Genomic DNA, 12,608 nt, shown 5'->3' with positions numbered 1-12,608 from the left:
GGAGGGGCAGAGAGAGAGGGAGACACAGAATCGGAAACAGGCTCCAGGCTCTGAGCCATCAGCCCAGAGCCCGACGCGGGGCTCGAACCCACGGACCGCGAGATCGTGGCCTGGCTGAAGTCGGACGCTTAACCGACTGCGCCACCCAGGCGCCCCAAGATACTCTCTTCTAAAAGCTTTACAATTTTGATTTTCATTTTAGGATTTTCATTCCATCTGAAATTTATTTTTGAGTATGGTGTGAAGTAGGGCTTCATGTCCATTTTATTCACATGTGATCACCATCTGAACACGGCTCTGTGTCCAAGTGCTCCTCTGTCCCACTGGTTTCCATTTAACCCCGCATCAATTTCATACCGCCTCAAGTACTATGGCTTGAACAAAGTCCTGATATCTGGTACCATGAATACCTCCACCTTGTTCTTTCTCAAAAACGTCTTGGCCACTCTTGCCCTTTGCTCGTTCCTATGCCTTTTAGGATCAGCTCTATGAAGATCTATAAAAAAGTCATGTTGGAATTTGGGGCCACCTGGTTGGCTCAGTTGGTTAAGCGTCCAACTTTGGCTCAGGTCATGATCTCAGGGTTCGTGGGTTTGAGCCCCACGTCGGGCTCTGTGCTGACAGCTCAGAGCCTGGAGCCTGCTTCCGATTCTGTGTCTCCCCCTCTCTCTGCCCTTTCCCTGCTCATTCTCTCTCTCTCTCTCTCTCTCTCTCTCTCAGAAATAAACATTAAAAAAAAAGTCATGTTGGAATTTTAATGGGCACCTAATTGAGTTTAGATTGTTTGATACTGTTCCAGAGCTCTTACATCTGTTCTAATGTTTTGTTTGTTACACTCTTCTTTCCCCTCTCTTTTTGTTTCAGTTTAAGTAATTTTTGTCGCCCTATCTTCAAGTTCACTGATTCTCTCTTCAGCTGTGTCAGGTCTACCAACGAACTCACCAAAAACAATTTTTTAATCTCTGTTACCATGATTTTTAGTTCTAGCATTTCCATTTGACTCCTTTTTATAGTTTTTCTCTCTCTGTTGAAATTCCCCATCTATTCATTCGTGTTACTCATCTTTGCCTCTAGAGCCTTTAATGCATTCATCAAAATGAGTTCTCTTGTATGGAATTTATATATATCAATCTGTGGATAATCAGCACAAAAAAATTTAAGGTGGAAAAAGCAAAGTCCAGTTCCATATCCACAGTACGCCTCCCTTTGCTTACAAAAGGGGGAATATACAAATATGTGTGCGTCCACTTGTATGAGCACAGCAGATCTCTGGAAGGATGCTAGGCTTGGGAATTAGAAGCCTTAGGTTGGAGGGAAGGAGGTTTACTTTTCAATATATACTCTTTTGTACCATTTGAGTTTTCTAAATGTAACTGTCGTATTTTAATTTTTATTTATTTTTTTAACGTTTTTATTTATTTTTTGAGACAGAGAGAGACAGAGCATGAACGGGGAAGGGTCAGAGAGAGGGAGACATAGAATCTGAAACAGCCTCCAGGCGCTGAGCCGTCAACACAGAGCCCGACGCGGGGCTCGAACTCACGGACCGCGAGATCATGACCTGAGCTGAAGTCGGCCGCTCAACCGACTGAGCCACCCAGGCGCCCCTTAATTTTTAAAAGAAAATGAGTTCATTTTTATAAAAAGACTCTCGCTCAATGTCATTCCCAACCATTCTCACTCTTGGCCGAGGCCCCAGCATGGCCCCCAACTTACCAACACAGGTGAGGTAGAGCACCGCATAGGCCAGGGGAAGGGGTTCGTGGCTGGAGTGGTAGGAAATCTGAACCTGTAGAGAAATGGGCCTGGAGTCAAGCCAGCTGAAGCCAACAGCCCCACCCCAAAGGACAGGTCTTGGGGAACCTAGCAAAGAAGAGAGGGAGTCTCAGGAACCTCTGTGCCCTGAAGTTGCGTTCACCAACCCAGCTCTTCCTTTAGCCTTCTCTGTGCCATTTATTCTTCCATGCCTTGGTTGGCCCATCTGTAAAATGGGAACCATCTGTGAGGGAGTCCCTGGAGACCTGGGTCCCGGTGCTACCAATGACTACCGTGTGATTTTCGGCAGGCCCCTCCTCCCCTTTGGATCTATGTCCTGCCATGTGCAAAATGAGGAGGTCTGACTGGGCAGGGTTTATGGATCCTCTCTTATCTGTGGGATTCAGACAGCCTTGGACTTGAGCCCAGCCCCTCTGGGTTCTGTGACCTTGGCCAAGGCCTTTCACCTTCCTGAGCTGTCTCGTTTCTTCATCTGCAGAACAGCGGCCATACGGGTCCCTACCACAGATGATCGTAGTGCCGCTTAGAAACAATACACGTACAAGACTCGCCCCGTAGGTAGTGCCCAAGAAATGCCAGCTATTGTTAATAGCGGGCAGGCGGCATTGTGTGAGATGGTGCGGGGCTCTGGGCTCAGATTCTGAAGCACCACTTGTGAGTATCCCTGGAAGAGTCACTTGTCCTCGGGCCTCAATGTCCCCTGCTGTCAAGTGGGGATAATGATAGTTCCCACCCCAGAGGGTTGATTGCAGGGTGTGACCATCAAGGAAGGAAGGCGTGTGATGTGCTCAGCAGCAGCCTTGCCTGCAGCAAGGGCCCAGTAGCTAAAAGGCCAGGCTGACAATGGCTGACGATAACACAATTCAAGGCCCATGGATCAAAGCCCCTTCCACCCACAGCCCTCCACTTGCACGTTCCCTCCTGATGTGGGTCCCTCAGCTCAGCCAGAAGGCTCAGCATCTTATAGAAGCCATTCACTCCTCAGTGCTGGGAGCCCCTAAATCCTGCAATTGCTGACCCCATGTGTCAAGCCAGAGCAACGATGCTGGCCTCAGCCATACAATTACCCGGCTCCAGGCCAAAGGTGAGAGAAGGGGAAGGACAGGACGCTCCGACCCTCCTCGATCCCTCTTGTCCTTTGCATCTACACAGCCCCCCAGCTCAGCCCCTCTTAGGTGCCCTCTCAGGCTGGCTGGTCCTCTGGCCCTGCCCCAGGGCCTCTGTCCTGACCCTCACCAACTCTGCTCCTCACTAGATCAGGCGCCTTCAGGTAAGCCGCGCCTCGTTCTCAGTTTCCTCGTCTGCAAAATGAGTTCCTTGAGTCTTGCCCACCTGCGTCACAGTGCTCAGCGGAGAGGCTTGTCTCCGATACACAAATGGGAAAAGACGTGGGGGTGATGAAGGGAAATTTCTGGCAGGTCTGTGTCGAATACTCGCTCTCTCACTGATGGGCTATGTGGCCCGGACAGAGGTACTCTGAACCTTGGAGGCCCCACCTGTGAAACGGGGATCAGACCCCGCCTCTCCGAGCTGTCGTGAGGGCTGGATGAGGTCATGGTGCCCAGTATGTGGCGTATGGTCAATGGTCTTAAAAGGATCCTTTCCTGAAACACTGCTCCTGACGTGGGGTGGGAACCTGCCACTCCCACGCCACAAGACCTGTCTCTCGTCACCCCTTTATGGGGGCATCAGCTGTGCCAAGCTCAAGGGCCACCCCATTTCTCCCATCTCTTATTCATTTTTTTTAAGTTTATTTATTTTAGAGAGAGAGTGAGAGCGAGGGGAGGAGGGACACAGAGAGAGAGAATCCTAAGCAGGCTCCCCACTGCTAGTCGGGAGCCCGAAGTAGGGCTCGGACTCACAAATCGGGAGATCGTGACCTGAGCCGAAATCAAGAGTCAGACGCTTAACCAACTGAGCCTCCCAGGCGTTCCTCTCCCATTTTGTAAATGCCCCCTGCCCCAGCCATAGCACTGCCTACAGTCAGGGCTTGTTGAACTCGCCGTTGGTGGCTAAGAGCCGAGAGGAGTCGAAGGGAGGTTACGTGTCTCTGAGAAAGGGAACAGAGTCAGGAAAAGAATGGATTAGGAAAGATGAGGCACCCTGGAGAAGGGGGTCTCCCCAGGTGCCAGCATCCTCCTCCCATCTCTGCTCTCTCTCCTTCATCCAGAGTGACAGAGATCACCTACTCAGCCCTCAGCCTGCAGGTAGGGAAACTGAGGCCTGACCCAGAAAAGCTGGGACATCTACCTTCACAGGGGTCTCGGGAAACAAGAAAGGAAACCAACGTTGGCTCGTGTTCTGCCCCAGACCAACACCAGGAGGAAGGTGCAGTGATCATTCCCATTTTACAGATGGGGAAACCGAGGCCCAGAGGGCTGATGTGACTTGCCAGGAGACACATAGCTTATGTCTGTAAGTCGCAGAGCTGCCTGGTTCCAGGGCCGGGTGCTTACCCATCGTGCTACCCCGGCATCTGGGTAAGCAGAAGGTGCTGGCCCTTGTGGAGCTAGCTCAGCGCCCCACCCCCATCCCAGACCAGGGGACCTGCTCACATGACTGTCATTGAGGTCATTGCTGGGCGAGTTCATGACCACGATGATCTCCAACCCCGTATCAAAGTGCCACCGTCTGGCGTCTGCACGCTCCCGGCCCCTCTCCACACTAGGAGAGATGTAGACGTCCACACCGGGGGTCCCGTAGACCTCGAACATCTCTGTGCCCTCAGGTACCGACCTGGGAAAGACAAGAAGCCATGGGAAAGGCCAGAGGAGGCAATACTCGCTCAGATGCTTGAGCTTTGGAGCAAACTCTTGCTTCCTCCGGGAAGCCTTCCCTGACCACCCCAGGCCTCACATCCCCATAGCAAGTTCCTGGGAGTGAAGCCTGGACCCCACACAAGTGCATACACATTCCCACATTCTGTGTTTATGAACACTTCTCTCGGGAGCTTCTTTGCCTCCCAACAAAACTGCAAGCTCTTTGCAAGTTAGGACCAGTTGAATGCTCTATAATTCCCCGGTGTGGAGCTGGGCACAGGGAGCTCAGCGGACACCAGCCTGCAAACGGACCCCCTGCAATTCTGAGACCGTGGCTTTTAAGAAGATTAGCCTCCCTCCCCTCAGTCCCATTGCAGCCCTCTTTAGCAGGCGGGAAGATGCCCCTGGGCTCTTCTCCAGGGAAGGGCATCCAATTTTGTGCAGTGCCCGCTGCGTGCAGAACCTTGTTTCCTAGCTCCTTGTATTCTTACAAGTCCGCCAAGTGAGCGGGTGGTATCATCTCTACTGGAAAGGTGAGAAAGCGAGGCTCAGAGAGATCAAGCCCAAGGTCGCACAGCAGCAAACGGCACGGGCAGCTTTGCACTCAGGGCTCCGACACAGAGCCCGAGTTCTTCCACGGCTCGGCAGGGTCACCGGGAAAACTTGGCCAGATCCGGTCAAGCAGGAGGGTCAAAAAGCCTATGTCGTCCGGCCCTGGGACGTGTTTCCCCCACTCCAGCTAGTCTGGCGGTCCTGTTCGAAATCATCCGTTCACCTTCTTACTGTCTATGGGGGGGTCTGGGGGCGCCCACTGTGCTCCGAAGCATTGCCAGTCTGTGGCGGGTACATTCACTACCCTCCCCACCGTCCCGGAACCTTCGATCCCGCCAAGGAGTTAAGGACAGCACTGCCCAGGGCAGCCAGAGGGGGCTCAGGCTCATGAAGTCATTGGTCAGTAGGATCCCAGGTAGGGAGAGGCCACTGTGAGCCAGAGGGAACAGAGTGCTTCCTGGAGGAAGCAGCACATGGGGGCACTGGGGGATAGCAGTAGCTGACCCTTGTTGAGCTCTTGCTATACAGCCGGCCCTGCGGAAGGTTCTTACGTGCATGACATCACGCAATCCTCTCAATAAACCCAGGAGACTGAGTACTATCACTGTCTCCCATTTGACAGATGGGGAAACTGAGGCTAAGTAACCTGTCCCAGGTCATGGAGCTAGTAAATGGCCGGACTGGGGTCCCAGCCCAGGCCTTCCGGCTCCTGAGCACATATCCTCACCTACCACCTCCCCAGGAGTAACGTCAATAATCGTAGCCCCAGAGGCTGCACGGTTGCCAAGGCAGGTCTGGGCTAGGCTTTTCCAAACAGGATTTGAATCGCCACCGTGGCCCTGGGAGGAGGGGATGATTACTCTCACGTACATGTGAGGGAACGGAGGCTCAGGATGGGCAAGAGACTTCCCCAAGGTTGCACAGCTGGCCGTTCAACTCCAGGCCCTTTCCTTGCCCTACTCCGCTTGGAGGAGAGCAGACCTGCCTCAAGGCGCCCTCTTTGCTCCTCTACCGGCAGGAGCCGGCTACTTCCCAAGGTGGCTTTTTGAGAAAAAGAGAAACAAGGCGAGCCCAAGCTCTTCTTCATCAGGCGGGTCCAGTGCATGACCCTGCCAGGCGTCCTCACCAGCCGACACACCCGCTTCTCCTCCCAGGCAGGGCAGCTACGTTGAGCAAATAAAAATAGAGAACACCCAGGTGGACTGGAATTTCAGATGAGCAACAAATAATTGTTTTAGTATGAGGATGGCCCGTGCGATATTTGGGACATGCTAAAAAAAATATATTAACTGCTTATCTGGGTTTCAAACTTAACTAGGCATCCTGGGTTTTATCTGACAACCATAGTTCCAAAGCCTGTAATTTCTGGGGCTGGTGGTGCCCTCTGCCCTGTGATGCCCCCGGGTGTGTGGGCCAGCCCATCATGGGACATAGAGAAGCTGGACAGAGAGGCACAGGGACACAGAGACAGAGAGAGACAAAGAGATATGGAAAAACCCAGAAAAACGGAGAGCCACCAGGAGACACATGGAGACAGACCGGGTGTGAAGGGACTCGGCCACCCCAGGATGTACCCTGAGCCCCACAGCTCGCGGCACCTCGCCTCCAGCTCCCCGGGAGGCCCGTAAACTCTTTATGGAAATTCTCCTACCCGTCAGCTGCTGTTTGGACCCCAGGGGCCCACGAGCTGGAGCTGAGCACCTTTGATGGTCCTTCTGGTGTGGAACCCCACCCAGCTCCCCGGCCCCAGGCCCTGGGCTTGGGGTGTCTCAGCCCAGCCCCCTTGCACCTCCCTGGGTGGGGCACCAGGGGATCCCTGATGAAGATCCCTTCTGGCCCAGGGGGAAGAAGCTGGGAGCTCAGCGGTGCCAGGACCAGAGTCAAGAGTCAGGTCCTAGACCGGGCTGGGTCGCGTGTAAGCCTAATGACTCTGAACAAATCACCTCGCCTCCCTATAAAGTGGGATAATGACACCGACTTGGTTGACCTTATGGGCAATTGCAAAGCTCAGACACGATAATGGGAAGGGCTTGGAAAACCGCCCACCCAGGATGGGGGAAGGGGTTCTTAAAGTAAATTAGGAAGCAGGAAATGGGCAAATGGAGGCAGTTTGAGAGGGTGGGCTGGGGGTGGGGGGTGGTTCTGGGGACAGCTTCCTAGAGGGAGGCAGGGGAACCAAAGACAAGGAGGAGACGTGTCTGAGGGGAAGGCATGTTCCCAGTGGAGACTTAGGAGGTCAAGGGTAAGTGCGGGCTGTGAAGAGCTCCTTTCATTTCATTCCTTTGTAACGAGGATCCAGCGAAGGTTCTTGGTCAGGAGAGACTAAGCCTGCAGTTGCTGAACGTTCAAATCCCAGCCCCACTACTCGCCAGGTGTGTGACCACGAGGGAGAGGCTCGGCCTCCCCCTGCCTCAGCGTCTCCATCTATAAAGCGGAGAAGATGAAAGGAGTCAGTGTGCATCCAAGATCAGCGAAAGTTGGGGGCGCCTGACCAATGCCTCACTTCACTCCAGAGAAACTGAGGCCCAAGAGAGAAGGGACTAGAAGGTAGGGCTCCAGACTCCCGGTCCAGTGCTCAGGCCCCATCAGGGAAGCTGTTAGGACGATCAAGGGGTGGCTGCTGGGAGAAGAGCCTGCATCAGACATGGGAGGGAAGCCAGAGGCTCACCCGGACGGAGTTCTTCCTCCGGTCGGGCCCCCTGCGCTGCCAGCACGCTGCTCTAGACAGTGCCCCAGCCCAGCCCTGGGGGCTTCGGGCTCCCCCCGCCGAGGCCGTCCATGCCCAGAACATTCCAAGGCCTTTCCTCGCACACGGCGGTCCCGGCCAGCCCGAGGGCCCAACGACTGTGCCCGCACTGCCAGCCTGGGAGGTGGCGAATGGTGGGTAAAACGTTGTAGGGTGACCCGGGACCGGGGTGCTTCCTGGGGCGCGGGACTTCCAGTGCTAAAATCTAGAAGGTTTGGGGCAAACCGGGACAGTTGGTCAGCCTCACGGTGGCCAACCTCAGACCCACCCGTTGGAAATGCAGATTCTAGAACCAGATATGCTGTAGGCAGAGCCCTGGAACCTGAGCTTTAAGCCATGCCAATGCCCAGTGACGTCTGAGAACCACGGCTAAGGGTGGGCTGTGTCCCCACGCGTCGTGGGAATCACAGCGCGAGCCCACCCCCTCCTGGAAGTCAAGTCAGGTCTCCCTTGAGGCTCTGTGTCACCCCTTCAATGCTGAGGACACGGATGGTGACAGAGGCAGTCCCCACAGGCACACAACATCGGTACTATTATCCCCACTTTACAGATGAGGAAACAGGCTCAGAGATGACAGGTGATCTGCCCAACGTCACACAGCTGGCAGGTGACAGAGCCAGGACTCACATCCGACTCTGCCACCCCCCCCCTCCACCGCTCCCCTGCAAACCCAAGCCCATCCTCTCCTTTCATGGGCCCAGGAGCCTTGGCCTCTGCAAAAACAAAACCAGACATTGCAGAGCCGAGAAACGGATGGGAGAGGTCTTTGGGGCTGGAAACAGGTGGACAAGATGACCGCCACGGTCCCCACCGACACGGCCCATGGGGGCAGAGGAGACCAAGGCTCGGACGGCTCAGACTCTGGTGGCGGCACCAGCTGCCTCGCCCTGCTCAGCGGGGTCTCCAGATCCCACCTCCGTCGGCCTCGCCACCACCAGGGTCAAGAAGACCACCTCCCCTCCTTAATCCCAAGTCCATGCCGCCCCTGGGGAATGGCGGCCACATGAACCCTCTTCCCGAAGCCCAGATGGTTAAGAGAGTCGATGATGCACCAGCCTCCCGGGACCCAGCTCTTCCCCGGGCAGGTCGGCGCGCTCACCTAACACGAGCCAGTCGAAGGAGGAGAGCCGCTTTGTCAAACCAGGGTGGGGGGGGCGCTCAGATGCCTCCACGAGGAGAGCTCGAAACCCACTGATCTGTGCCAGTCTCTTCGGGGCACATGTGGGGAAACTGAGGCCCAGGAAGGAGCAGAAAGTTGCTCAAGGTGACTTTGCAAAGAGCGGCAGAGCTGGGACGAAAACTCGGGGTACCTGGCCCCCGGGTGCCCTTTGCCTTTTCACTCCATTGAACTGCCTCTGCTGAGCCAGAGGTGACACGAGTTGTTGGCTGGTCCAACCAGGGCAGCAGTTTGCCACCCTGGCTGCACATTTATCCCTGGGGCACGACTCACCACACCCATGTGTCAGTCTTCCTTCCCTTTCCCCACCGCCCTCCCCCCGCCCCTGTGCCATGAAACCCTGCTCGGGAAAGCAAAGCCCCTTTATCAAGTCTGGGCCACCTCCAACTCAATGGAAGGCAAGAAGACAGAGTTTTGTCTGTCAGAGTGCCCCAATGAGTCTTGCCTGTGTTCATCCTTCAAGGCTCTGGTTGGGACCCTTCCTCCGGGAAGCCTGCCCTGACCACTCAGTTTATGTTCATTCCTCTTGTCTCATCTCCCAGTTTGGTTCAGAGGTGGCTCCCTTGTCTATGGCAGGTCTGGGGACACTTGAGGCGGTCCAAAGGGCCAGGACAGAGCCTCAAAATGATGATGGTGATAGCGGTGGCAGTGACCATGAATGAGGGTCCCCCACATGCCAGGCATCCCCAACATGCTCTACACACACGATCTCATCCCATCTCCCCACTCCCTTGAAGTGAAAGCCTAAGTGTTTGGGTTGCATCCTGGCTCGGCCGCTCCTCACAGGCTGTGTGACACGGGGCAAGTTACTTGACCTCTCTGTGCCTCCGTTTCCTCATCTCTGAAATGGGGATGATGATAGAGCATCCACCTGGCAGAATCGTGAGAATGTTACTATATATAAAGCACTTGGGGCAGTGGCTGCTATGGAACAGTTTGTAAGGATCATCACCGATAACATTGTCTCCGTCCTCCGGAGGAGGATACAGAGAGGTTAAGTGATGCTCCCCAAGTCAGACAGCTGCTAGGTCCCAGAGCCAGGGCTGAGCCAGCACACCCACCGCCCCTTCCCTGGTTGGCCCACAGTGCGGGCACCCAGGAGGGCTGAGTCACAACATCTCCAAGCCGGAAGGGACGTAGAGCTAAGCTGGTCCTGCTCCCCCTGCGAGACAGCAATCCATCTGGGAGCAGTCCAGCCTCTGCAAGAACTCTGAAGGGACAGATTCTCAGACAGCGGGGACCGTGCCTCCTTGCTCAGTATTGTGTCCCCGTGCCCGGCCCACACCAGACGCCAAAGGAGTACTCGATGAATGTGTGAGCGAGTGAACTGACAGCTCTCCGCCTGTCCCCCAAGGTGGCCCAGGCATAGAGGCCCAAGAATCCTTCCTTTGAGGGTGCCCGAGGCTCTGCCTCGCACCCTGGGGCCATCCCCCCCCCCACAGCCTCCTCTCCGAACCCCAACACGGCCCGTCCATTCACAGAACCCCAAGACACTGCTGCCTTTGCCTCCTGGCCCTGATTCGTCCCCCCTCCTCGAAGGAGGCCCTGCAGGGGAGGAGCCAGCCCTGGCCTTCCCGGAGCAGGTCAAACCGGGGGCACATCTGCCCGATGGGCATGAGGCTGCCAACACAGGTGAGTCACCCCCATGGGCACACGGCGCTGGAGGAGGGGGTGGCGCCAGGCAGCGTGGACGCCCATCCTCCCATGTCACTCCTGACACGGCCCCTGTGGCTGTCCCTCCTCCAAATCCCCTTCCTAATTCTCACCCTCCACCCACACTCAACCAGGCTTCAGCTCCCGGTACCTAGCTGTGCTGGGCCTGCTCCGGACTTGGTTCCCTCCCCTAATCAGCCCCTCACCCCTTTACATCTAATGTCCTGGGACCGCCCCCGTCTCTGCTTTCAACTAAGTCCGCTCCAATTCATACAGTCTTGTTCTGGGATACTGGTCCTCAACTGGGATCGGTTCCCCCACACACACACACACACACCGGGCATGTTTGGCAACGCCTGGAGACATTTTTGGCCATCGCAAGTCAAGGTGTGCTTCGGCTCGACGGCTCACAGGGCAGGGTGGGAGACCTGAGACAAGGGAACAGTGACACGCTTCTGCCTCCTCCCCTCCCAGCCCCCTGACTACCTGTGTCCCCAGCTCAGCCTTGGAGCTGGGACCCCTGGAGACTCCCCAAAAGGCTAAGTAGCCAGCTCCCTGGGGGTTCCCAGAACCCAGCTCCTGAAACCCTGCCCAAACTCTCCTTTTCTGCCTGAGAGAGAGAGAGAGAGAAGGTGGGGCCTCACCTCCAGCCACTGGCTCTAAGGACACGGCCATGGCACACAGTAGGAGCCTAACGTGTGGGCTCTGAATGGCTGGAGGAAACCAGATCCTTCCTCTCCAAGTGGCAGACAGCTAAAAGCATAAGACACTTGACCATGAAGGAGGGAGGGGAGGGGGTGTTAAATCCTGGCGTTGACGCTTAGTAACTGTTTGACTTGAGCAAATGGCTCGCCCTCCCTGTGTCATAGTTTCCCCATCTGTCAAATGAGAAGCTAGTAACAAACGTAGCTCATGGGGTGTCATGAAGGCTAGATTCGAGCGTTAAAGTTCGAGAAGATTGCCAAGCTTAAAACAGTGCTCGGCACATAGGAAATGCTACGTAAGCATAAATGATTTCTTAAAAAATGACACTCGCTGTTTGCAGAGCTCCTAGGCTGGGGACCAGGACAAGGGGAACACACCTCTTCCTATTTGTATGTATCCAGCCTGCAGGGTCCTCCAACATGCCCAGCACCCTCAAAGGCCCTTGGACCAGAGCTCAAACACTGCAAACCTCTCTGTCCCCCATGCAGTCTCCCACACTCAACTCCCCTGGCTTGGGGGAGGGAAGCCGAGCCAGGCCTGAGCCCCGAGGAAACCCTGCACAGCGCACCAGACGAGCCCAAGGGGCTCAGCACCAAGGGCCTGCAGACCCCCAGGCCTCTGGCTCTTACCCATAAATGTCCACGAGGGTCTCCACGCCAGCCACACACACGGCGCTGGTGGGATGCTCCAGGGACACACGCACAATCCTCTTCATTGACATGCTGGCCTTGGACCTGCACTTGAGCCACCAAAGCCAACACTGCCTCCCAGAGCCCTTGGCGTGTGGTTTAAAAGACCTTGGCCCCGCCTCTCCAGCCCGGGGTGCTAGCTCATTGGCTCCAGTCCTGGAAGCCCAGCCCCTTCCCAGAGCTAGGAGCACAGGATTGGCCAGGAGGAAGCCATCGTTTGCATATGAACCTGTTGCTCCGCCCCCAGCACGGAGGCAGTTAGTTTCTCTAAGGGAGCCTGTCCCAACAGGCACCTGGCCGGGGCACCGTGGCACTGGGGGGGTGGGGAAGGCAGAGAGGTGGAGTATTGACCTGGGCCTCTTTCTCGACTTTCCACGCTCTTCCTCCTCACCCCCTTTCCTGCCTTTTCCGAGATGATACGGTTTAGAGGGGAGCTTCTCTACCCTGCTGGAGGAGCTGGTGCAAACGCAGATTCCCAGGCCCCGCCTCCAGGTCTGACGCCGCAGGTTAGGGGTGCGGCCTGACAACTGGATTTTTTGTATAAACACCCC

General features: G+C 55.8%; 1 protein-coding gene across 2 annotated transcripts in view; it reads right to left on the bottom strand.

Moving 5' to 3' along the window:
* The window catches only part of PADI3 (peptidyl arginine deiminase 3), a 31,554-nt gene extending 19,423 nt beyond the window's left edge, over positions 1-12,131 (bottom strand). Inside the window, exons 1-3 of one of the 2 annotated variants that reach the window (XM_030325594.2) lie at positions 11,998-12,131; positions 4,332-4,512; positions 1,717-1,789 (exon numbers count right to left, since the gene is read on the bottom strand). In XM_030325594.2, the coding sequence (XP_030181454.1) occupies positions 1,717-1,789; positions 4,332-4,512; positions 11,998-12,089 (346 nt within the window). In that variant the 5' untranslated portion in view covers positions 12,090-12,131. Of the gene's footprint in view, positions 1-1,716; positions 1,790-4,331; positions 4,513-5,957; positions 6,807-11,997 lie in introns of those variants that run through there. The other variant, XM_030325595.1, reaches the window with a different exon arrangement.
* Between the last annotated feature and the right edge of the window lie 477 nt (positions 12,132-12,608).

Source organism: Lynx canadensis, chromosome C1 (assembly GCF_007474595.2).
Source record: "Lynx canadensis isolate LIC74 chromosome C1, mLynCan4.pri.v2, whole genome shotgun sequence".
Taxonomy (NCBI): domain Eukaryota; kingdom Metazoa; phylum Chordata; class Mammalia; order Carnivora; family Felidae; genus Lynx; species Lynx canadensis.
This window is presented reverse-complemented; position numbering and strand designations above follow the sequence as displayed.